The sequence below is a fragment of the Leptonotus elevatus genome, chromosome 6 (assembly GCF_054856555.1).
Source record: "Leptonotus elevatus isolate MCC_2025b chromosome 6, RoL_Lele_1.0, whole genome shotgun sequence".
In the NCBI taxonomy this organism is placed as follows: Eukaryota; Metazoa; Chordata; class Actinopteri; order Syngnathiformes; family Syngnathidae; genus Leptonotus; species Leptonotus elevatus.
The window spans coordinates 22,478,081-22,503,815 of NC_141244.1; the positions used below are offsets into that span (position 1 = coordinate 22,478,081).

The window sequence follows — 25,735 nt, forward strand, 5'->3', positions numbered from 1 at the left end:
AGAGCTGTCATTTTAATATCGTGATACCGCAATATTTTTGGTCACAGTTATATTGAATCTAAATATTGGTCCTAAATATGAGGACCAAAAAAAAAAATCCTTTCAAAAAGACATAATCTAGAAAGTTGTAATGTTTGTACCAATATTACTAGTGAAACAAGAATTTTTTTTTATAATCAATTCAATGTTATATTATGACTTTAAATAGTAAAAAGGATGCTCTCAGTCTTTCACTCATTTAAGCGTGGCTCTAAAAAAAAAAATCCATCATAAAGTTGATCCGAATCACTGGCTTCAGACTGATTTATGTCGTCTCATGTAATTGGACTGTATCATAAACTTGTAGTCGTCATTTTCTGATTCTGCAGCTGTGCTAATGAGCCAATTCTTTCAGTCATGTGACTAAAGTCAGGAAAAGAAAACACAAAAACAAGTTATTTTAAAGGTACAAAGTTGCACAGCTCTTTATTTATTTATTTTTTTAAATCAGTATTTGAAAATACTCAACAACCAAAGATTAACCAAACATGAATAAGTTGTATAATAAGAATCCAAATATCGGCAAAAAGTAGACTTAAAATTGTATAACTTTTGTTGTTTTTTTAAAGTTAATTTTCCTCCTTTTTCTTACGGAAACACCTGAGGGAAGCAAATCAACTGGAAAAAAAATCACAAAAGAAAAGAAGAAGAAATCATATTTTTTTTTGATGTACAGCACTGATAAAAACAACAAAAATCAGTGTTGTTAGGAAAAACTGAAAAAGAACAAAGGTGAAAACACATTTAGGCTTGGGATCCATTATCAGAAAGGCTGTGAGCTCCCCAAAAAGTCAAAACAGACAACAAAAAACAACAAGCGTCTTTTTCTTTTTTTGTCTACAACGGTCCCAGGATGCATAAGACACTTTCCTGACATTTTTTAAGAAAGTTTCAGCGAGAAACGTGACATCAACAGCATATTCTGGAGCTCTCAGTACTTCTTATTACAATTCAATGCTTAATTTTGACTGCAGGAATGCGGCGGAGGAAAAGAAACCCTTTGGTCAGCCAAGCAAAAATCATTCATTTCCCAAAAAACAAAAAAAAAACAAAAAAAAACTGACAAACTAAAAAGTGGTTTTCCCGACAGAATCGAGCTCGTTTTCCTCACAGAGGAAAGAAAAAGTGTCCGGCAACGTTTGGTCTTGATTGTCCACCCGGAAAAACGACATTTGAAAGATTAGAATATACAATCACAGCGTGTAAAAACCACCACGTCACGTACGTCCTTTGCTGGAAAGGAACTCGAACGCACCCCTCGGAGCTGCGTGGTCAGACGGATGCAAACGCGGGCTTGCTTTTGTCCTGTGCGGCGCTCGAGGGCTCTTGCAGCAGGCAGCTCTTGCGCACCACGGGCAGCGGGTGGGCCTCCGTGTTGAACACCCAGTCCTCCGGCGGGAGCAGGTCGTCGTCCGAAAACAGCAGGTACAAATACCTGAGCAGCAAAGGTTTCAAATAGTCAAACCTTGGAATAGGAATTTCTTATGTTCTGTGATCGTGCTCAGAAATCAAATCAGACAACCTGACACATTTTTGACAATAATATGTTATATGTGAGCTCACTCGTCTAAACATGACATTCGGATTAATATTATATTTGTGGAATATGAGTTGTGAAGCAAAATCCAGCTGTTTTTATCCATTCAGAAGGGCGGCCATTTTGCCGCTTGCTGTCAACTGAAGATGACATCACAGTTGCTCAGGGCTCAGGCAACGACCAATCACAGCTCACCTGTTTTTTTTAAGCTGCGTTGGGATTGGTGGTTGCCAACGTTATTTTAGTTAACGAAAACTAACAAAATTACAAAAAATTCAAAAAAACATTTTCTTTAACGAAAGAAAATAAAAATCTAATTATTTTTTATTTTTTTTAATCAAAAACTAACTGAAACGTTTACAAAACTAACTATAATTTGAGCGAAAATGTCCTTTGTTTTAGTCTTTGGTAATTAAAGCAATACATGAGCATTTGGGGTTGATTTTGGATGTGATTAAAAAATACGAATGTTTGAAAGTGTGTCGCTCAGAAGTGACATCATGAAGCAACAGCCAATAGAAAAGCACATTCAGATGACGTCATTCCCATCCGACAATTTGGCTTGACTGTTGCATTTAAATCGGACGAAATGCAACGCTAGGTAAAAAATTACACATTAAAAAAAAAATAATACTAATAATACTAAGCAGTTTAAAAAAAAATTAATAAATAAATATATATATATATAAAACTAATAAAAAACAAAAAGAACCGCCTTGAAAACTAATTACAAGTAACAAAAAAACAACAACCTCAAAACGAAATAAAAACAAACTAAAATTAAAATTTCCTAAACTATAATAACCTGGGTTGTTACCTGAGCAACATTAATGTCAACGTCATTCAACAGCAAGTGGCAATATGGCCGCCCTATGAGATTAATAAAAAATGGCTGGATTTTGCTGCTTAACTCATATTCCGCTAACGCAATATTAACCAGAATGCCATATTTAGAGTAATGGGGCTGCATAGAACAAATTATTGTAAAACATTTTTTTGGGGGGGGGGGGGGGGGGGGGGTTGGGGGGGCTTAACTTCCCCTTTAAATCAACTATTCCCATTGAAATGAATGGAAATGCCATTAATGCGTTTCTGAGAAAGAAAAATTGTTGTATGAAAATCATTGTTATAGTATAGCTTTTTAAAAATTATTGTAGTTCATTTGGACATTTTTTTAATAAATTTATTTTTATTTGTTTTACAGCAGTTTTTTTTTAAATGCTTTGTTTTAGTGTTTGCAGACAACATAAAAAAAAAAAAAAGGTCACTAAGTATTGCATAATAAAGTAAAAAAATATATATATATTTTTTTAAAGCATTTTTGTTTTCGTTAGTTTTTGCTAATGATTATGTACACAGTCAGTAGGGGAATTCAGTTGGTGCACTCAATCGGCATAAATAAAAAAAATAATAATGTTTTCAGTCGCCATAAACTTACTTGAGTGTCTCTGAGAGGAAGAAGCTCTGCTGCATGTTGTCGTGACTGTCGGTCAACGTGTAAACGTCGCGGATCCCCGAGAAGCCCGACTCCACTCTGCAGTGCCGCTCCAGCGCCTGAAAACGAGACAACATCAATCAGCGATTGGCCGATGCCGTATAATGTGGGTGGAGCATATCGGCAACATTTCATGATGATGATGTGTCACTTTGCAATCGTATTCGACACCTGAGAAGTCGAGCACACAATGGAAATCCCTCGCGAAACAAAACGGGCCTAATGGGGAGTGTCCGAGCTAGCCGAGCGGATGAGCGCGGCGTTAGCTACAAAGGGATGCCTCGCGCACGCTAATTAGCCAAGACCCTGACGCGTTAATGCTCCGCGTTCAACCTTTGTGCTGGTTAATTAAAGGCCCGGTCGGCGCTTTTGACTAAATGAAAGCAAAATCCATCACGCTAACCCTCTGCTCTTGATGACAGCTAATGCACATTAATAATAGCGCGCGAGCTCGCGCAAGCCTCACCTCAGGCTTTAATCTGCATGATAGCGTGTGCTGCTACTTGGAGAGGGTAATTAGGGATGCTAATGAGGTTTAGCGTAAAAGGTGAGTAGTTCAGAATATGTTGGTTTAATAGCACGCACTAACCTGATACGATCTTTGATTACTTTTTACATTTGGTATGAGAAGTAACAAACAGGATGTTAACGTTGAAGGCAGGATCTACGTAAACACGTAAACACGCGTGAACATTTCATTGTGAAAAAAACGACTTTATTCTCACAACATTTTGAGTTCATTATATTTAAATTCGCATTTAAATTTCTCTGAATATTGAAAGTTTAGGATATATTTTTTTAAATCTTGGTAATTGTGATTTTTTTTTAAACAAAAATTCTATTAAATATTTTGTTCTAATATTATTACTTTAGTCTAATTATATAATGCCTATTTAAAAAATGTTCTCAACTTTATTGTAATAAGTTAAGTTAAGCGTGTGAAACCAAAGTTCTAGCAATATTATGATTTTTTTCAAAAAGCATTGACTGCCATTGACGGCTATAAACGTCCAAAAATTCATTTGAACTATTCCTATTAGTTAAAAAAAAATATCCACTTTTGTTAACAAGAGTATGAAAACCAAGATTTTTTTTATTGTTAATTTAGAACAGATATAAAATTTGTGATTAATCGTAAGTTTAGTGAAATCATGCGATTAATTACAATTAAAAAAAAAATTATCGCCTCTTGCCCCTAATTTTTTATCTTTAAAACAATTATTTTATGGCAGTGAATGAGTTAATATTAATAATACGTTATGACTTTTTGTCTTGAAAAAGACTGACATATTATGAACTTATTTTGTGAGAGTACATGTTTTTGTAATAAACTATAACTATTTTCTTTAAAATATTTCCCTTATAAAATTACTCTTATAGTATGGATTAACATTACCTTATTGAACAATTTCTCAAAATAGAGCGATTTTTATTCCTCTTTGTAACATACCTTTATTCTCATCAGTGTATAATTTTTCTTATTATCAGAACAGAATCAAGATAATTTTTAACAAAACAACATGATCAAATTGTAACATTTTTCTCATAATTGCAGCATTGTTATATTAAATTGTTATGAAATTACTACTTTTAGTTGGGTTTTTCTCTGCATTATCATCATAAATGTGTGAATTATATTGGAAAATAAGTTATTGTAATACTATGACTTTTTCTCCTAATATTACAACTTAATTTCTTGCTAGATTATTAGAAAAAACACACACACATTATTTATTGGTATAAATAAATAAGACTGTGTTCTCAAAGGATTACATTTCAAAAAGAGAAAAAAAAGAAAAATATTTAAAATTCTCATGAGATAACAGTACAGATTGTTCTTCATTTGAAAGAAAAAAAACAAGGTGGCGCCTCTTGTTTTTGTTATTCCTATGCAGCACTTTTTGTGGTAGCACCAAGAACCCTACTTTTCCCCCTCATAATAACATGTGGACTTCCATGTGGACTTTTTTTTTTCTTTTTTGCTATCCAGCAGTGCCGTCCTTGGCTGATCAAGCCACCGCGCGTTACAACATCTAGACTGTAAACGTTAACGATTGAGTTCAATGCTTTCTTTCACTTTGTTGTGTGTGTGTTTTTTTGTTTGTTTTTTTACCTCCACAGCCTCCCATCCCCACTCCCTGTACTTGGGGTCATGGGTGAGCCTCCACATGTACATGTAGCTCTCGATGACCTCGGGTCTGAGGATGTAGTATCTGTCGCTCAGCCGGGTGGCCGTGGCTTCGGCGCCGCTGTCGAAGCGGAACGCTTCGGGTCCCAGTTTGGTAGCTGGAAGCACACAAAAAAAAGTGCTATTTTATCAACCATTTCAATGAGCAGCTCTTTTGTTTCGCACTTAATCAATGACTTTATATCCGCTGGAAATATCATCAAATCTAACAGTAACCATAAACCCTGCAAAATTTATAGATCTGAAAAATCACCAAATATAAAATGAGGCTTTAAAATTTTTAAAAATCAAGCCACAATTCGGTAAAGCGTAGTTTTCAGTCCAATTAACTTCAAACATGTTTAGAAACAAATCTCTGAATTTATTTTACAAGGCCAGCACCATGAAAAACTGTCTATTGACCCACAGACCATTTTTGTTTCTAAAGGAAAGTGAATGAAAAAAATTTAAGGACAATGAAAAAAATATATATAAAAAAATAATAATAAGAATAATAATAATTATATATATAACATATAATGTAATGATATATAATAAAATAATACATAATATATATAATATAAAAAATTTAATATAACGCCAAGTATGATCATAAATATGATGTTAAACTCATTTTACAAAATTACTCTTAAAGGCATACTTGACTCATTGAGCCATTTTCAGCAGTAAAAAGTTCATATTTTAGCCAGAATTAATTTGCTAACTTCATTATTTTTCTTGTACAGGTACAATTAGCTCATTCACTGCCATTGACGGTTATAGACGTCAAATATTAATTTTAACTATTTCTATTCGTTTAACATTTTTGTTAACAAGCGTATGAAAATATTGTACATTTAGAACAGATATAATATTTGTGATTAATCGTGAGCTAACTTGAAGTCAGACAATTAATTACAATTAAAACATTTAATCGCCCTACCCTGCAAATGTTTTAATAATCTTTTTTTTTTATTGCGTCAGGCAATTTACATTTTTTATTGTAATTAATCGCATAACTTAAATAATTAACTCACAATTAATAAATTAATTAAAATTAGTTAACAAAAGTGGCATTTTTTTTAAACTAACAGAAATAGTTCCAATATTTTTTTTTACGTCAATAGCCGTCAATGGCAGTGAATGAGTTAATAACTTTAACAACTAATTTTTCCACTTGCTGTCGACTGAAGATGATCTGTGCTGAGGAAGTGGGTACCGATCAATCGTAGGTGAGCCATGATTGGTCGTTACCTACTTCCTCAGCACAGGTGATGTCATCTTCAGTCGACAGCAAGTGGAAAAAATTGTTTGTACCAAGTCATCAAATTCATTCTGGACAAAATATTAACTTTTTACTGCTGAAAATGGCTCAATGAGTCGAGTATCTCTTTAAACATATTTAGAAACAAATCTCTGAATTCACTTTTTAAAGCACCTCGAAAGACCCCCCCCCCCCCCCCCCCCCCAAAGTAAAGACCACGGAAGGAAATGAGAAACATTCATGGGTGATAAAAAAGTAAGCAAAGCCAAGGACGATGAAAAAGCAAGCAAACCTTTCCGTCTTTTATCAGCCAAAACGGTGGCCCAATCTGCCCGACGCAAACAACGGCGATAAAGACGATGTTTGCTCATTAAACGCCGTCTATAAAAGAATCGCCACATCCAATTTTTCTCCCTAAAAAGATGTCTGGAGCAGAACCTTTCATTTGAGTCACTCAAGCGTCACTCAAGCACACTTCAATTATTCCACTCAACTCAATATATGCCAAGGACGCTCGCGTGTGAGCAGCGATCACTTCAAGCTCACGCGACGCAACTTTTGATTTCGTTTGGTTTCAAGCGCATTTGACTGCACGAACGTATGCATTTTCACAAACGCACGTGAACAGTGTCCCGCGGCAGCTCTTACCTGAGCGATCGTAGCTCTCGTGGCAGGTGTGCGTGATCTCGGCGGCCAGGTCGAGGTAGTGCTGCCGCTTGTCGGGCACGCCGTCGTCGGCGCCGATGCCGATCATGCCCCCGGAGAAGCAGGCCAGGTGGCCCATCTTGTGGTCCAGGATGCCCCCCCGCCACTCCGCCATGTAGGTCAGGCCGCCGGGCGACTTCTGCACCAGGTTGTTTTCGATGGCCTGTCAGACAATACATGTTACAAAATGTTTGAGATTTGAAGTAATTTTGAGGGGGAGAAAAAAGAAAAATAAATTATATTTTCACTGAAGCAACCCCCTTCGCTCCCGGCTCTTTTACTGGATTTTGGCTGATTTTGCAAGGCCCACAGAATATTGTTTTCTATTGCTATAAAAGCATGGAACCTACCAAAAGAAAGATTAGAGTCTCTTCTTTCATCAGGATTTTTTTAAAAATATTTCTATCTGTTTCCGTTTTGCAGCAATTAGCATTAGCATATAGCTATGTTTCATCATTATTTACATTCCTGGTGACAAAAAGAGCTTTCTGATCTCTTATACTCTGCTGTCACCTGCTGGCCGTTTTTTGTGTGTGTAATAACTACCATTGCTATAAGCCAGTGGTTCTCAAATGGGGGTACGTGAGATTTTTAAATATATTTTAAAAAGTATATGTAAATATTTCAGAAAAATATAAGTTCATAAAATGAATTTTATATTTCCTTGGCTATTCAATTTTCAGTATGCTAAAAACACAGCTTCTCCATACCAGAATGGTTCGACCCAACTTGTCATATGCCATCTAGAATCACCTGTCAATGACTTGAAAACTTTATTTAAAATTCAGTTCATTATTCCTTTTTGAGAACAAATCCCTGAACTGTGATCCCAAAGGAGGAAGCTTAATGTTGATAATATTTTTTATGTGCACAAATCTTTATTTATAACATATATTTATGTTTTTAGTTATATATTTTTATTTCCAAATACTTCAAAAGACCACATAAATACAAATAGAGTTCCAAAGTTTAATAAATCAGACAATGATAGCGCGGCACTCTGGTTTAAGTCTGTAAACTGACAACTTTTCATTGTGTCAAAATGTCATTTTCAGTGTTGTGCCATGAAAATACAGAATGACATATCTTAGCAGTAATGTGAAAAATGTGTAGGTGTACCTAATATTGTGGCTTGCGATTCACTGCCATCTTATGTTGAACATTAGCATACCATTAGAGTGCAAATCTGCAGATTATAAAATGAACACATCTCATCCGCCTTAATACAACAAGACAAAATGAAGCAATGTGTTTTATAATAATATTAAGACAAGCTAATCAGGGAATAGAATAATTGGGCAAAATGTGCTCTTGTCCCACGCTTTTTTAATTAGCGCCGTACTTTTATTTAAATGCCACGCCTAATGAGTAGCGCTGCGACTTGGACCTTCGATCTGGCTCGCCATAAGCATACACACACACACACACACACACACACACACACAGCTTTTAACTTCATCTGATAGCAAACACACACACTGGACCGAAGCCATTTAAATCGCACATCACGGGGGTAAACCGGCGCGATCGTAATTAGCGCCCGCGCTTCCGGCTTGACCCTCGTTTTCAATGGCCGTTCGTGTTGTTTTTTTCTTGGTATAATTGCAACCTGAGGGAATGTGCTCATCTATAGCACTGTACATCATTTTTGAGTTTTATTTTTAAATGCCATCATCCTTCTGTCTTTGCCTTCCCCGAAGACCAATCTGAAGAGAATGTCTGGAACAAGTTAAAGTGCGGCACTTCGGCGTAAAGCACACACTCAAAAAAAGAAAAAAAGAGAAAAAAAAGAGTATGCATGGAGGTTTGAGAGGGATTTGGACTGAAGAGGCACATGTTAATGCTATCTTTTGTTTTTCATATAATCGAAAATCTCAAATCTAATAGACAAATCTGAACCTGAAACACTTTTACAAAGGGCATTGGGGACACACTTCATTTAAATAAATAAAAAAAAAAATGTTGTAATGAAATCTTTTTTTCTCTCATTAATTTTTTTTCAACTTTTTTTTCAAGCTATGTAAATTGGAATTGTATTTTATTTTTTAGAATTTTTTAAATATTTTTTTCACAGAAATGTTTGTTTTTTTGGGGTGAGAAAACTGAATTATTATTATTAATTTTTATTTTTTACCTTGTTGACAGAAACATAAACCTCCCTGACCTGCATCATACTAAAAAACATATTAAAATATGTAAAATATTAACACTTTAGATTTTGCTCCCATTTTTTTATTAGTCTAAACTCAATGAGAATTAAGTTTCATTTTCAAAATCAAAGTTTGATTTTGTGAGGAAAATAACTAAAAATGATTTTTTTTTTTTAAAAAGAGAAGAATATTTTGAATATTTTATTTTTGGGGAATTTAAATTGATTTTAATCAGGATTTTTTTTTTTCACCAAAATATTTTATCATAAGATTAAAAGTGAAAAAAGACCTTAAAACGTCTGAACCAAAGCCACATTTTAGAAGTTCCAAGTAGCACCTATTAACAATCCGATAAAACCTTTCAAACTTCTTAAATGTCAAGCTATCCGAAATGTGGCATTCAATGGCCTTATTACACGCTAAATTGGCGGAGAGCGAGAAATACATTCAAATGAGCATACACCAAGTGCGGCGGGCGTGCCGGGTGAACATTTTCATGCAAGTACATATGCAGAGTTTGACAAGCAGACTTGCAAACCGCCCTGAAATGACTTGTATCACACAAACTTTGGAGCTTGTTTTATGACCCACTCATGGCATTTGGCTGCCATGCCCCAATAACAAAAACCAATGGTTTGCAATTTAGCATCGTCCGTCTGTCTACTACCATTAGTACAAATTTGGTAGCAATCCGACATAATCTCTCGGTTGGCTTCACCTTTGAACGACGCCTGGAAACGGCCAAAATGAAATTGAGCCTTTTAAACCAAACTGGCAAAAATTTCATTCCTTCAAAACTCAAGTCACTCTAATAAGTTTGCCTTTGAAGGACCCCTAAATAATCCAGAATAACCCCAAAATGGCTGACTTCAGGCATGGCTTCTTGAGACTTTTTTTTTTGGAGGTCTCCTTGTGACTGGCATCGCCACCAAATTTCATGTTAAGTGAAAATGTCTTGAGAGCTCAATTAAAAAAATAAAATAATAATAATCTGGGGAGTGTGACTGAACCAGTTGACATGCCTGATTAAATATAAACGTATGTATAACCTGGGAGCAAACAGGAGCCAAGCAGAGTTAATGAGCTTTTTCTTATTGACACATGCTTTATGAAGCCTACTGCGAGGATTTGCTTCCTTTAATCTAAGGCGGACCCCCCCACGTCACGCTTGTGGCTTATTAACCAATATCGGTCACACCGCCTAGAACGATCACACACACGGAAAGAACAGCTTTTTAATTGCGTAGCATATTTGAGTGGTTGGCGTCCGTACCTCCAGAGCGTTGTAGTACATGTTCTTGGCGTCATCGTCCGTCTTGTCCGACATCAGGTACGACTTGATTAGGTACTCGTAGAAACTATCCCCCAGCCCGCCGATGGACACGTGATCTGGGAGGAACAAACAGTTGGTGGATGAGGTCACTTTGTATGGCATATGAGCAAAAAATAAAAAAAGACTGGTAAGTTTCTTTGAATCACAAAAAAATGCCAAAATGGCCACTTCGTAACATAATAATGATGGACTTTAATGTGTCTTTTGGGGCATGGCTCCTTGACATGTCCACCAAATATCATGTTGCTAAGTAAAACTGGTTTTGGGTGCTGAATCGTAACTATAAAAAAAAAACTAGCACGTTTGTCTTTTGGCCAAAATGACTATAAAAGGGCCACTTCAAACCAAAATGGCAGACTTCCTGTGTCATTCTGGGCATGGCTTCTTGTGACTTTTTTTTTTGGTCTTCTCATGAAAGACATGCCCACCAAATTTTATGTTGCTAAGTAAAACTGATTTTGGGTGCTGAATCATCATAAAAAAATAATAATAATAAAATAAAATAAAACTAGGACAAGTTTGTTTTGGCTAAATGTCACCAAAACAGCAGCTTCAGATGATCAGACTTCCTGTGTCTTTTTAGACATGTCCACAATAGACATGTCCACCAAATATCATATTGCTAAGTAAAACTGGTTGTGGTTGCTGAATCGTTAAGTATAAAAAAAAAGTACCACACGTTTTTGTCTTTTGGCTAAAATGACCACTTCAAACCAAAAGTGTCATTCTGGGCGTGTCGCCCTGAGACTTTTTTGTGGGTTTTCTCATGATAGACATTGCCCACCAAATTTCATGTTGCTAAGTGAAATTGACTTTGAGGTTTAATTTTTCAAACAATATCAATTATTGCAGTCAGGACAGAAACATGAGTGGATCGCAGTAAGTTCCATTTCCGATTTTGTGTGCAGCCCCCCCACCCACACACACACACACACACACACACACACACACACACACACACACACACACACACACACACACACACACACACACACACACACACACACACACACACACACACACACACACACACACACACTTTGCCATCACAGACAAACTTTTTCGGTGACATTTAAAAAAAAAGTTTTTGTAGAGCTAATTAACTGCATGTGTGCGCTGCATGCAGACTTGATTACGTCGCCGTTTGTGAAGGTGACGCGGCGCCGGAGCATCAACAATCCGCTCGGCTGTCTGTCAAATGCTCTGCTTATTAATGCGCGGCATCAAAGCGGCGGCTGCCGAGCTCCTGCCGCTTTTTGCCTTATTGAAATGATAATGAATTCAATTACTTTGGAAAATTGGATCCTTTCCGATTGACCAGAAAAGCCGTGAAAATGATCAGGGTGGCGAGGAGGGAGGGGGTGGGGGGGTTCTGAAAAGCAGCCATTCCGCATGAATACAGAGGCTAATCGTTGCTAGTTGTCTGCGTTATCGCACTAAAAAGGACCGAGTGTGCGTGTGTGTCTTGTGTGTGTGTGTGTGTGTCAAGGGCAAACACGGCGAGCAGCGTTGGGAGAACATTGCGTGGGAGTCGCAAGTACGCCCCCGCTGAAATATCATATTCAGCTATGAATTTCAATGTGGATTCATAGAAAAGCTCAAGAGTTGCAGTAGGGCCGCAACATTAGGGACACCCGCAGGATGCAGTGACAGCATTTGTGTTCTCAACACAGAAATATAAAAAAGGCACTGATAATCATACAACCGCATTGGCATAAATGGACGTACGTTGGACCCAGTTTCCGCTGACCGGGCTGAGGAAGTTGGGGTACAGGCCTTGAGGCTTCTCGATCTTATTCAGCAGCTTCCTGATGTTCATCACCTGCACAAATAGTCAAAAAATTAAAAAAAATAAAAAAATCTTAAAGTGTGATACATTCAAGAATCACTTCAATTGAATTTACGCAAACGTCCTGTTGCCCATATTTGGGCCATTTCCTCACAAACCGATAATATCGATCATTTGTTCCGGGTTGAAAATGCGTACCTTCTCGCTGTAGACGGGGTCGCCGGAGAGCTCGCTGAGGTGGACGAACTCCAAGTGCAGGGTCCCGAACTCGGCCAGGATGCTGCTCCCGGCCGACGCCCAGCCCCAACCCCAACTGCTGCCACTGCAACAGAACGTGAAACACGCACACAATAAGCAGCCACACACACAATAGACACCGCCGTTTTGGGAGCTTGATAATACTCACATTATTATATATATATGTCATTATTATTATTATTTTTAAATTTATTTTTAAATGTTTTTATTGTGTAGTAAATATTGGCCATGCACGCAAATGGCAATATGCAGAAATTATAGTACAGTATGAGATCAAAGTTTCATTACCTCAGCCAAGGAGCCTAAGCCTTTTAACTTTACAAAAAAAATCATACTTTTTTTTTTTGCAAAATACATTAACATACATTTACCTGGTACATATTTTTAATGTACCCAATATTGTTTTGTTGAAAAATTATTTAAAAAAAAGAAAAGCGCTGTAGAGCTATAATTTTAATACCGTGATGTTTTTTCTCACGGTTATCATACCATCAGAATATCTGCTCCAATCAATGACTGGCCTCTCTTTGCATTAAAATTGAAACTGTGAAAAATAATGCTTTTATGTAGGGTTTTTTTCTGTAACATACGACGGCGTATTAGGGCCACGCATAAGTATTTTTTTTAGAGAGTGGGGGCAATATTCCGAGAAAAAACGAAAGAAAAAAGTGCCACTTAAAGTCGCAAATTTGGACTTTATAGAGTGGCAAATTTGTGAGAAATAAAACTTGTAAATTTGCAAATTTGCAAGAAAAAAACCAAATAAATTTACGACTTCGTAAAGTGGAAAATTTGCGAAAAAAAAAACTCATAAATTTGCCACTTTAAAAAGTGGCAAATTTGTGAGGAAAAAACTAAATGTCAATAAATAAGAAATACATGTAGCGTACTACTCGAATGTTTGTGCCAATACTTTTCGGTCGGGTTGTCAAATAAGGAGATAGTATTTCAAATAAGGAAAGTCGCAAATTTGCGAGATTTTTCTAGGAATATTTATGTCCACGCCCCCCCTGGGGATTACAAATAATAATAATGTGTCCCTAATACGCAGTCGTAGTAACAAGCAGAATACAGTATCGTAATTACGTAACATAAACTATTACATGTGTTACTCCCTAAGCCTGCTTAGGAGGGTGTGCACACTTGTGCAAACATATTTTCAGTTGTTTCATTTCACTTCCACTCTCAAAAAGATTTTCAGTTAAGTTGTACAGGTGACAAGATCTCTCTTTTTTTTTTTTTTTTTTATCCAAAAGTTCACATTTGAACTTTTTCTATCCACTTTATTTTGTCGCTCCTTCACCTCACATGAGCACACATCACACAACACCCTGCCTCCTCCTTTCCTCCTCCTTCCTCCTCCTGATGTGCAGGAGAAGATAACGAAGCGAGCCAGCAGATGTCCAGCGCGCTCGGTTGCTTCCCACCCGACGCGTAAAGCAAAAGTAATGGCCAAACGGACTTTTGTGTTTAAAATCAGTGAAGCCGCGTTTGCTGTATGTTTATTAGCAACTTAGCCGGGACACGTTAATGCTTCGGAACAGATGAACAGTCCCGGCCAGTTCATGTTCTCTAATGCATGCAAATATCATTCAGGCCATTTTTATTTACGCACATGGATTAGCGCCTAATCGAAATCACATAAACACTCCGTTTGTAGCGCTCCGCTACATTAACTGGCAAGCACGCCAAATACTTTTTGAAAGTGTATTAATAGAAAATCTAGCATTTTTGCCTTTGCTGGTGATGATTTCTAAAATGTTTCATCCATCCATCCATTTTGTATAGCCCAGAAAAAAATATCGATATTCACACCTATGGACAATTGAGATGTTTTCGGAATGTGAGAGAGTACCTGGTGAAAACTCACGTTAGATTCAAACCCAGAACCTCTTGGCTATGAGGCATACATGCTAACCATTAGCTGTTTTTTTTTTACATTACATTACATTAGTTTTACATCTCAGGGAGAATATGTGAACACGCACAAGAAGGCCCAGATTCGAACACGGAACCTCAAACGTGTGACCCAAACGTGCTAACCGTATTTTTATCGTGCTGTTGGTAGATTTCTACTTCCTGTTTTTGTTTTCAATGATCGTACCCTCAGCCACATCGTAGTCAAGTCTGTTTGTAATGTTTAACTGAATGAAGACATAGACCATCAAGTTAGCTTATAGCGCAAGCTAGCTGCTATCAAGCTAAAAGCTATAATTATCAAAAATAGCGCAATGGCAGCTCTTTAGGGGGCGCTACAGAGGAAAGCACACCTTCATCATGGGTTCCATGTTTGTTATTTTTTAGATTTTATTGTATTTGTTGGTCCAGTGATAACGCATTTTTGTGCTATGTTGTGTGTAATTCCGCTGTCAGCCACTAGATGGCGGCACACTATTGTGTTTAACACTGAATCTAAAAGAAATTGGAAGAAAATAATGATATAATAATATTATTATTAATAATATTATATATTTTGTATGCCTTTTTGAATAAAAAGTCACATCTTAACATGTGAAAAAAAATTAAAACTTAATTCTTGTAATATTATGCCTTTGATTGTGGGAAAAGGCCTCTTTATTTTGCCCAAAATTGCTTATTTCCTGTAATAATACACATTTTGTTCTTAAAAATAACAACAGTAAAAACATTAAGACATGACGGATGTCAGATTTATGTGATTCTATATTATATATTATTATGTCATTATATTACAGCGTTTAATTGGGCCAAAGTCAAAGGTAAGGTACGGAGGAGTATTTAGCTGGTTGTTTTATTGGTACGTTGGTCTGCACTTTTAAAATAAATATTAAAATTATTAACCCATTCACTGCCATTTACGGCTATAGACGTCAAAAATTCATTTGAACTATTTCTATTAGTTTAACGTTTTTTTTTAACAAGAGTATGAAAACCTAGAAATTTTGTTTTATTGTACATTTAGAACAGATATAAAATTTGTGATTAATCATGAGTTAACTAGAATGCGATTAATTATGATTACAAATTTTAATCGCCTGACGCCCTAATTTATAATAATCTTTTTTTTCTTTTTAAAATATTTTCTTAAAAAAGAAACTAGTGAAGTCATGCGATTAATTACTATTAAAAATTGTAATTGCCTGGTGCTCCTAATTTTTTATAATCTTTTCTTCTTCTTTAAAAAAAAAAAGAAGAAGAAAAGATTAAAAAAACAATTAACAAAAGTGGATTTATTTTTTTTAACTAATATAAATAGTTCAAAAGATTTTTTGACGTCTATAGCCGTCAATGGCATTGAACGAGTTAAATGCAAATTTAATACAAAAGGATTTTGTGACTTGCATAATTCATGGCTGGTGTGACTACTCGGTGCTGATGCTCACCTCCCCAAGTTGATGACTCCTCGCGGGATCCCCGTCGGCGTGTTGAAGGCCGGGAGCAACTTTGCGCCCAACTCCAGTACTTTCGTCTTGAACAGCTGCAAGCGCACGACAGGAAAAAAAAAACTTAGATGTAGGACAAGGGATCCTCCAATCGTTTTTCGACACCAAATGTTTCTACACCATCAACTATCGAAATCCAACTGTCGCTGACATTGAACCCGACAACATTTCAAAGCAAACTTGTCACTTTAGGACGCTGTCCCTTTAAGAGAGCACTTTTTTTCGGACTCTCGACTCTCGGCCAAGGTTGAGGCCAAGCTAATGGCTCATCGATCACCAAATTGTGCGTTTAGTGTCCGGGCACAAAAGCGAGGCGAGTCAGGTGTGATATTGAAGAAGAGGGATGGACGCAAGTGCAGGGACGAAAAACCTCACAGGCAAACCCGTGGATGGGAGATCAATGGCAGGGGAAAAGGAAAGTTGGGAAAAGTTGGTCAAGGTGCGATGGTCAAGTATCAACACAGAGAGAGAGAGAGAGAGAGAGAGAGAGAGAGAGAAAAAAAAAGCTCAAGACAATTTTGTATTGTTCTTTTAAAAACTTGTAGGATCGTTTTACAGTTTTGCTTTTTTTTGGTTCCCTTTGCAGGCTCTTGTTATTTTCTTTATTAAAATTCACACAACGTTTTCTTTCAGCACATACTGTGTAAAAAATAAAGCTGTCAAACGATTACATCTTTGAATCCGATTAATCACATTTTAGTATTTTGATTCATCGCGATTAATCGCTTAATTAAAAAGGCTTTTTATTCCAAAAAAATTGCCCGCCAAAATTTAAAGAGCATATATTGTGTGTTAATTCTTACATGATTATATGATTAATGCGATATTTTTTTGTGATGAATTAATTAGTTAACGCTTTAAATTTGACAGCAATAGATTAATCTTGAAAATATAATATTTTGAGAATTCTACAAAAATTATGCAATTTTTCAAGATATTGTTTTCATTATTTTTTTAACTTCATGATTTCTTTGTAAAAACAGAATATATCAGCCATTTTTTTTAGGATCTCTAAAAATACAGGTTATTTTTTGCAATTTTTCAAGAACTGTGAATTATTATATATTTTTTGTATCTGTGTGGGACAAAAAACAAAAGAAAATATCAGTAATATTTTTTTCAGTTTTTTTTAAAAATTTGTAGGATCTCTAAAAATGATTTCTGTAAAACATTTTCAAATTTGGCAGCGTATGTAAATTCTCAGTTGACATTTCTCGCCCAGGAAGTTTGTTGACAATGAACGAGACAAACACACCAACAGATGCAATTAAAGGTCAACTTGCTTGGTGGAGGTAAGAGCACGTGTCTCAAAATAGCACGAGGCCATCAATGGTGGTAGTTTGCTTGTTTGGAGATGACATGATTAATTACAGTCTGCTAAATTAAAGGCCGCGCTCGGCAACGGCGCCGTGGGCCTCGTCCGCCATTCCCGAACTTAATTAAACTCCCACCGCCTACTCGTCGCCCCCCCTGCGATGAAGAGCTATCGTCATCGCCATCCTCCCCGGTGACATTCGTGACTTTTATTTATAGCTGATGAGACGCGACGGCCCACAGGCAAGACCCCCGCGCGATGGGCCGGCAGGACGCAAACGGCTTTTTCCATCAGCTCCGAAAGCGCTGGAGCGACCACCCGGGAAAGGAAGCGCAAACAGTGTCAGGCCCCGGCGGAGGGACAAGGGCGACAAAGCAGATTCGGGCTGCCACTTCCGCTAAGCTGCAAAAACACGGCCTGTCTGCTTCCACTCGCCTCGGGGACGTGGAGGGAAAACCCACAAGGAAGGATTCGGACCGCCACGGCTTCTTCACTGGCGGTTCTTATCAAGAAAAAAAAAATAATCATGGCGTTTTGCTGGATTCCCGTGTTGTGTTTGAGGACTTTTTTGTGTTTCCTTTTTTCATCATCTCGGTAAAAAAAAGAGGGATTGGCAAGTGCCGATAACAGGTATTGGGTATCGGGCAGATGCTGGCCTTATTTCAAAAGTATTGGGTACTAGGAAAGGTTGCCGATACCAGCCACCGATACTTAAAGCAAAAATATATATGTATATATATTAGGGGTGTGAATTGCCTAATACCTGGCGATTCGATTCGTATCACAATTCATAGGTCACGATTCGATACCGATTAATCTCGATACAAATCTATAAATTGATTATAGCGATTTTTTCAAAACTCAAAATTTAAAAAATACAAATCAGTAAACGTGTACATGTCCACTGTAGGATTTGTATGAAAATGTATTTATTTATCTGAACATTCAGGCTTATAACTGAGCCACTGCATTTAACAGACAGGTTGCAGTTCGTTTCATGTTTGAACAGCACTGAAATCAAATATTAATATAACATTCTTCCATGCTTAATGTGTCAATCCTAACCCTAAGTAAGACGTTTTGTTGAATATTCCCATCAAAAATTGATGTTTAAAAATCGATTCGGCCGCATATTGGATCAATTCGAAAATTGCGTGCTGTAATATCGCGATGAATTGCCAAATCGATTTTTTTCTAACACCCCTAATATATATATATATATATATATATATATACAAATCTAGTAAGCGCGGCACACACATCAGTAAATCATCATGTTTATCAGAAAATTATCAGAAAATTATCTGTCATCGTTTAGTTGAAAAATATATGTATCATAAGTACTAGTGGTATCGGTATTGATGAAAACTCAAGTGTGAACACTCATACTAGTAATGGTCTGACAAAAAGTGGTATCGGTCATACCTTAAATGAAATTGGAGTTCAGGATAGAAACAAAAATATTTTATGCTGGAACTGTACAATATTTTCACTGTCATTTTATTTCACAATTTTTGTATAAAACAAAACAAAAAAAAGGCAGGATCGCTAATCTGTTGAATGTTTGTTTTTTTTTCTCTGTAGGATTAATACAAATATTTGTGTAAGTTTGTTTTTGTGTTAAAAACACATTTTGCAGGAATGCTGTGTATTTAAAAAAAAACCATGTAGAATCTGTGTAATTTTTTTCAATTGTGAAGGTTCTCTGCAAAATTCCATCAAATTTTGTCGATCTCTTTTGCAAGCTCTCTGTAGCGTAAAAACGTTCGTGTAATTATTTTTTTCCAGAAGCTTTGTTAAAAAAAAAAGGCAAGAACGCTGTGTGATATAATTTTTTTTTTTTTTACTGAATCTCTATGAATAAAAATAACTACAAATAAAATGTCAAAATGTTAATCAAATGCATACAATGAGTAAAAAAAAGATACGCATCAAATACTAAATAATAAGCCAATGAAAATACTGAAGCTCATAAATTACAACATTTGCGATAGTTGTCAACTTGATATTCACTTGTGCAGAGTATGGGTTTATGTATTGTGTGTGCGCGTGCGCTCGCGTGTGCTCATCATGTGACTTGAAGTCTGTGGCAAAAAATAACTTTTCGATTTGAAAATAGAGTGGATGACATTTAAAGTCTTGTCTGATGTCTGTGGCTGAAGGGAGGGGAAAAAAAGCCACAGATAAATAATTCCAATTTGGAATGTCTGGGCCTCATAACCCCCCCCCCCCCCCTTTTTGCTATCTGTCCTGTACAGGCTCGCCACACTCCTCATGTACACTTTTCAAGAACAATCTCCAAACAGATTGAAGTCAGTTAAATGGCAAAAACATGGAAAATATTTTCCATGGAGTTAGAAACATGTTTTTTTTATTTTTTTTGGAGTTTAGTTGAGTTGATTGGACTGTTGCAGGAAGGAATTGTGGATTGTGAATTCCGCCTAGCAACAACTGACCAATCAGAATGAATGAAAGTACAGACAATCGATTAATTGACAACTTATCGATTATCAAATTAAGCGACAACCATTTTGCTAATCGAGTAATCGTTGAGAGACTTAGTTTAACTTGAAATTGTCCAAATGCACTGTTTTTAAAAGAAAGGGATTGACATTTCAATTTTTTTTATCCAATTGATTAACTGGAACAATAAAAATAATAGATTAATCGCCAGTCATGTCTATGCCCCCCGAACAGCGAATGACACATATTGGCAGTAAAATAAAGAAAAAATTATTCAAAAAATGCTGATAAACATTCATTATATGATGCGTGTTTGAAAAACGGGGAAGGTGGGGGTTTGGGGGGGATCCAGAAAAAAACAAAACCCTAAAACATGTTTTTTTAAATATAAAAAAATATATACTGTGAAAAAAATCTGCAAAATAAAATAAATTATGTAATTAATATTATATTATAAAAAATTCAGATACATTAGTCAATAAAAAAAATACTATATAATCAAATAAAATATGAAAAATTAATAAGAAAGTAAAGATAAAATAAGCATAAAAAAAACTAAAATAAAGTAGTAATAAATAAATGTACTTCATTTAAAGAATTTTATATTTTCTTCATTATACCAATTATATTTAGATGTATTTTAACGTAATTTAATATGATGTAATACCTTAAAAAATCTCCAATTAGTCTGGAAGTATTTTATTTTTATCCACGCTTTCATAATTTCGTCTGAGCTTTAAAAAATAATCATTGTAAATGTTTTAGTGCGTTGCCGGTGCTGCTAATGAACTTGTCACGTCAGCCGCCCGAGCCTCGTGCTTTAAGAAGAAAAAAATAAAAAATAAAGATTACTCTGCATAATTTATGCAGCGCAGCCTTGCCGGCGAGCAGATTCACTAAATTAGAGATGGTTGTGGCCCGGGTGGTAAAACCCAAGAAGAAGAAGAAGCCACCAAAGCCCAATTTGGAAAACAAACGAGCGGCGATGGCCAGCTTGCTTCCTTCCGCGGCGCGGCGCTAAATTGGAGCGCATTAGCGCTATATTGCGGCCTTGAACGCTCGCTGGCGTGTTGATCGCCCAAAAAGAGCAATGACTTTGTTGTTTAGAAACAATTAAGGCACATATTGCGTATCGTTATGTTCCTATTATACAGTATGTAGGGCCACAATAACACTGAGAGTGATCATTATTGCTTTATAGCCTGCTGTATAAAAAGGCAATTACCTCCAGCAAGGCACTTGCTACTACCCGCGCAAGGATTTCATGGGCTCAGTCAGCATGCGTTCTTCCATGACGTTGCGACTTGGGTTTCTGCAAGTCCCGCCTTCCTGATTCCAAACTGGCCCGCTTTTGAAGTCAGTCTTCGTGTCAGTCATCGGAGCAGTGTTCATCATTGGTGCAACCTAATCCGTAGCGCTACCTGATCTGCATTGAGTTTGGCGACGACAAGCAAAAAAATAATAATCTTGAAACACACCAAACTCCACTTTACTTACTCTTAACATATTCAACTGTCAGCCGATTTCAAAGCATTTTGACTGCTCTTTCAAGAGCCCAAGAAATTCTGTGTTCTTCTTTCCCCAGAATAAACCAAAAAGGTTGTTTCTAGCTTCTTTTTTTTTCAATTTTCTCCAAAGACTCCAGAGAAAGTGCGATTTTTGTGAAAAGAAACCTGTCAATCAGAACAATGACATTCATAATTCATTAACTAATTGTCAAAAAATCATTGGAACTATTTCTATTAGTTTAACATTTTTTCCTACTTTTGTTAACAAGAGTATGAAAACCTAGATTTTTTTTATTGTACATTAAGATATAAAATTTGTGATTAATTGTGAGTTAACTAGTGAAGTCATGCGATTAATTACGATGGAAATTTTTAATCGCCTGACGCCCCAAATTTTTTATTATCTTTAAGTCGCGTCAGGCGATTAATTTTTTTAATTGTAATTAATCGCATGACTTCAATAGTTAACTCACGATTAATCACACATTTTATGTTTTAAATGTATAATAAACATTTTTTTCTAGGTTTTCATACTCTTGTTAACAAAAGTGGAAACAAATGTTAAACTAAAGAAATAGTTCAAATGCATTTTTGACGCCTATAGCCATCAATGGCAGTGAATGAGTTAACATTCACCTTTTCAAGCAATTAAATGTTTTTATTGTAATTAATCGCATGACTTCACTAGTTAACTCATGATTAATCACACATTTTATATCTGTTCTAAATTTACAATCAAAAAATGTCTCTAGGTTTTCATACTCTTGTTAACAAAAGTGGAAAAAAATGTTAAACTAATAGAAATAGTTCAAATGAATTTTTGACGTCTATAGCCGTCAATGGCAGTGAATGAGTTAAAAAATGTTTTTGCTTTTGCGTCGTGTCAAACTACAACACAACATAAACAAGGCCGAGAAATCGCTTCTGATGGCAAAATAATAATTTGTATCTACGAAACTTAGAAAACCACACATTAGCAAAATGACACCTTTAACAGAGACGGAGAGTTTGTCTCTGTGAAGCCGGAGGCGTAAGAACACGGCAACGAGACAAGAGTGAGAATTACACTCTAATGCATTTATAGACAATGATAACTCTCCTTGAGACCAAGCTTGAATTTAGATTGTCAGCCTTTTGTGCCGCCAACAAGCAATCCCTGGTGGACCAGGACAAACGTAAAGGAGACGGCGTCTCCAGTGGGTGAAGTGCGTGGAAGGACACGAAGCATATGGTGTTGACTTCCATCCTCCAGGTGCGAGGAACGGCCCCCGTGCCAACCAACATGACAATGTCATTCTCTCGTCTGATTGGTCCCTGACCTCCAGTTGCGCACTGTTGCCATGGATCCCAAAATGGGAAGCAGCGCTAACCCCCCCACCCCGTCTGTCAGGGGCCGGGGTTGAACATCTCGTGATTCCGCTCATTTTCTCAGCGGGAGAGGTCGGGGTGACATTCCCCCCGTTCTCATACACGCCGTTGAGCTGGGCTGCAAAGAGGATTGTTGTTGACGGCGGGCCGGACGCGCCTCATCGGTTCGAAGGTGCGCAAACTAAAGGTGCCAGGTTGAGGAGGTGCGCATGTGAAAGGCGAATAAATCCAACGGAGCTGGTGAGAAAGCGGGTCGTTTGTTTTAAGGGACAATGGACAGGTGGATTAAATGACATTAAAATGCCATGAGACAAGAGGCTCTTATCTTAACACTTGTAATCCCCTTACAATAAACCATCATTTCACCCCTTAAACATATACTAAACCCCATTTCATCTCCTTCAGCCTGATCCTGAGATTTCCTGACCCTAAACCGAACCCAAAACCAAAATCCTGAACTTAAACCTCTCACCCCAATATTAACATCCTAAACCTAACCTTAACCCTGTTAACTCATTAACTGCCATTGACGGCTATAGATGTCAAAAATTGATTTGAACAATTTCTATTAGTTTAACATTTTATTCCCATTTTTGTTAAGAGTATGAAAACCTAGAATTTTTTTTATTGTACATTTAGAACAGATATAAAATTTGTGATTAATCGTGAGTTAACTATTGAAGTCATGCGATTAATTATGATTGTGATGTAATCGCCTGACACCCCTAATTTTTTAATATTTTTGTATTTTTTCTTTAAAAAAAATTAAAATATTAAAAACAAAAAATAAAAATACATTTATTTATTTTTTTAAGAAAAAAAAAGAAGAAAAGATTATTCAAAATAAGATGAAATTTTTTCGTAATTTATTGCATGACTTCACTAGTTAACTCACGATTAATCACAAATTTTATATCTGTTTTAAATGTACAATCATTTTTTTCTAGGTTTTCTTACTCTTGTTAAAAGTGGGGAAACATTTTTTAAACTAATAGAAATAGTTCAAATGAATTTTTGACATTTATAGCCGTCAATGGCAGTGAATGAGTTAATTCTACTACTAACCATTCTAACCCAAACACTTTAACATCATCCCTTGATCCTATAACAAATTCAAACCCCATCCCAGAATCCTAAACCTAACCCTGAGAACTACTGTATACCCTAACCAGTATCCCTCTAAACCTTATAACGAACCACTAACCATTACACAAACCATTTAACCGACCACAATAATAACCCCCCGACTTTATCTGTAATTATTTTTATCCTATTCAGGCTTTCCGCACAACTTACTGAAGATGTTTTAGAGTTGTTGTTTTTTACATTACATCGGTATGTTGGAGTAAAATGAACAAGAATGCGGAATTGTACAAAGACCAATGATGACATCAGCACCAGTAGAATTTTAGAGCCGCGGGCATCAGAGGCCACGTCGGTGACCATCAATCATTTGGACACTTTTCTACACAAGAGGAGCACTAAGAGGTGCGAACTATCCGAAGACGCCCCGATGTCTCGGAGGCCGAAGACGACGAGGCGGAATATTCCTACTCGATGGTGAGTAATGGCGTCTGATATTCCCCGAGAAGCCTCGGAGGACAGCGGAAGGGAGGCCTAAGGGGTCCTCTGAAGGAATCCTCAAATGTCAGCGCTCATATATATTGCATGGCCCTGGACTCCTTTTTGATGCTAATTAAACCGAGCTGCTCGCCAAGACGGAAAAAGGAAGGTTGCGCATAAAAGTCACGGACGGCTGGTTAGAGAATGCGACCTGTGACCGTAGGGAAAAACCGTTCGATTCCCATTAAATGCGATCCCAGGCATCGAGAACTTAACAATTAACCCCCTAACCGCAACTATAATCCTTCTGAACATATACCGAAGGCTAAAATGAATAATAACCCTATCTCTTGAATTATGCATAACCCCGCTCATAATCCTAACCTCTCACTAACCTTAACCCCCGGACCCCCACAAACCCTAAACCTGTAAACCCCTAAATCTTATACCTAAGGCTAACCTTTACATTACTAGCACCCTCTTAAACCTTATAGCTAACCCCTAAACCCTTCTAATCTTAACCCCTGACTATAACTAACTCATCTTCTCCATTTGGCCAAACCCTATTATTATATATTATTGTTACCGATATCAATATTGTCCATTTGACCGGTAAAAAAAAAAAAAAGCACAAAAAAAAAGCAACCTGTGACCGAAGGGCAAAACGCTTTAATTCCAATTAACACTATCAGAGTTGTGCGGCGCAACAGCACAACTTCAGCATCTCGCTTCGAGTTTATTTTGGGATTGTCGGCATTCGTTCGCAGCTAACCGGAGGAAATGAAATGAGGCTCAGGCATGTGCATCCAATTCCACGGAGATGGAAGATTTAAGCGGTCTGAGGCGTCAATTCCGACACTTTTGATGTGCCTCCATCTGGGGGGGCCGGGGGGGGGGGGGGGGGGGGGGGGCAAAGAAAGGCTCACTGCAGACAAAGTGTCCAGAAAGACCAACATGAGTGACATTGGTGTCGTCTCTGATGTCGGAGCCATTTATCACATTTGTCAGTTTGGTACGATAAATTAGACATTTGAAGCACACGGTGGCGGAAACGTGAGAATCTAAAGGTTAGATTGACATTGTGGATCTTAAAGCCAGATTTGGATTTAATGCTTAAATCTGACATTTACGTAAGCATGAGCACGGAAGTAAACAAACGTGATATTGTCTAACAAGAGCATCAACATCCAAGTCTGAGAGGAAAGAAAATATATATATATTTTGTGATAAAATTTGTCAAATATGCAAATTACACAAATACAGATAAAACCTTTTTTTTAATGTGAGTTGCCCAAAAAAACAACAACTATATAAACAAACTACTGTAATAATAAATAATAATACTTAATAAATACAACT

At 36.7% G+C, this 25,735-nt stretch overlaps 1 protein-coding gene across 2 annotated transcripts in view; it reads right to left on the minus strand.

Annotated features, from left to right (window-relative positions):
• Positions 1-428: 428 nt before the first annotated feature.
• The window catches only part of LOC147172764 (mannosyl-oligosaccharide 1,2-alpha-mannosidase IA), a 135,941-nt gene continuing 110,634 nt past the window's right edge, over positions 429-25,735 (minus strand). For both annotated transcript variants that reach the window (XM_086077734.1, XM_086077735.1), the window contains 8 exons: positions 16,100-16,194; positions 12,678-12,801; positions 12,419-12,512; positions 10,631-10,746; positions 7,151-7,370; positions 5,185-5,357; positions 3,015-3,130; positions 429-1,474 (listed from right to left, as the gene is read on the minus strand). In XM_086077734.1, the coding sequence (XP_085933860.1) occupies positions 1,312-1,474; positions 3,015-3,130; positions 5,185-5,357; positions 7,151-7,370; positions 10,631-10,746; positions 12,419-12,512; positions 12,678-12,801; positions 16,100-16,194 (1,101 nt within the window). In that variant the 3' untranslated portion in view covers positions 429-1,311. The remainder of the gene's footprint in view (positions 1,475-3,014; positions 3,131-5,184; positions 5,358-7,150; positions 7,371-10,630; positions 10,747-12,418; positions 12,513-12,677; positions 12,802-16,099; positions 16,195-25,735) is intronic.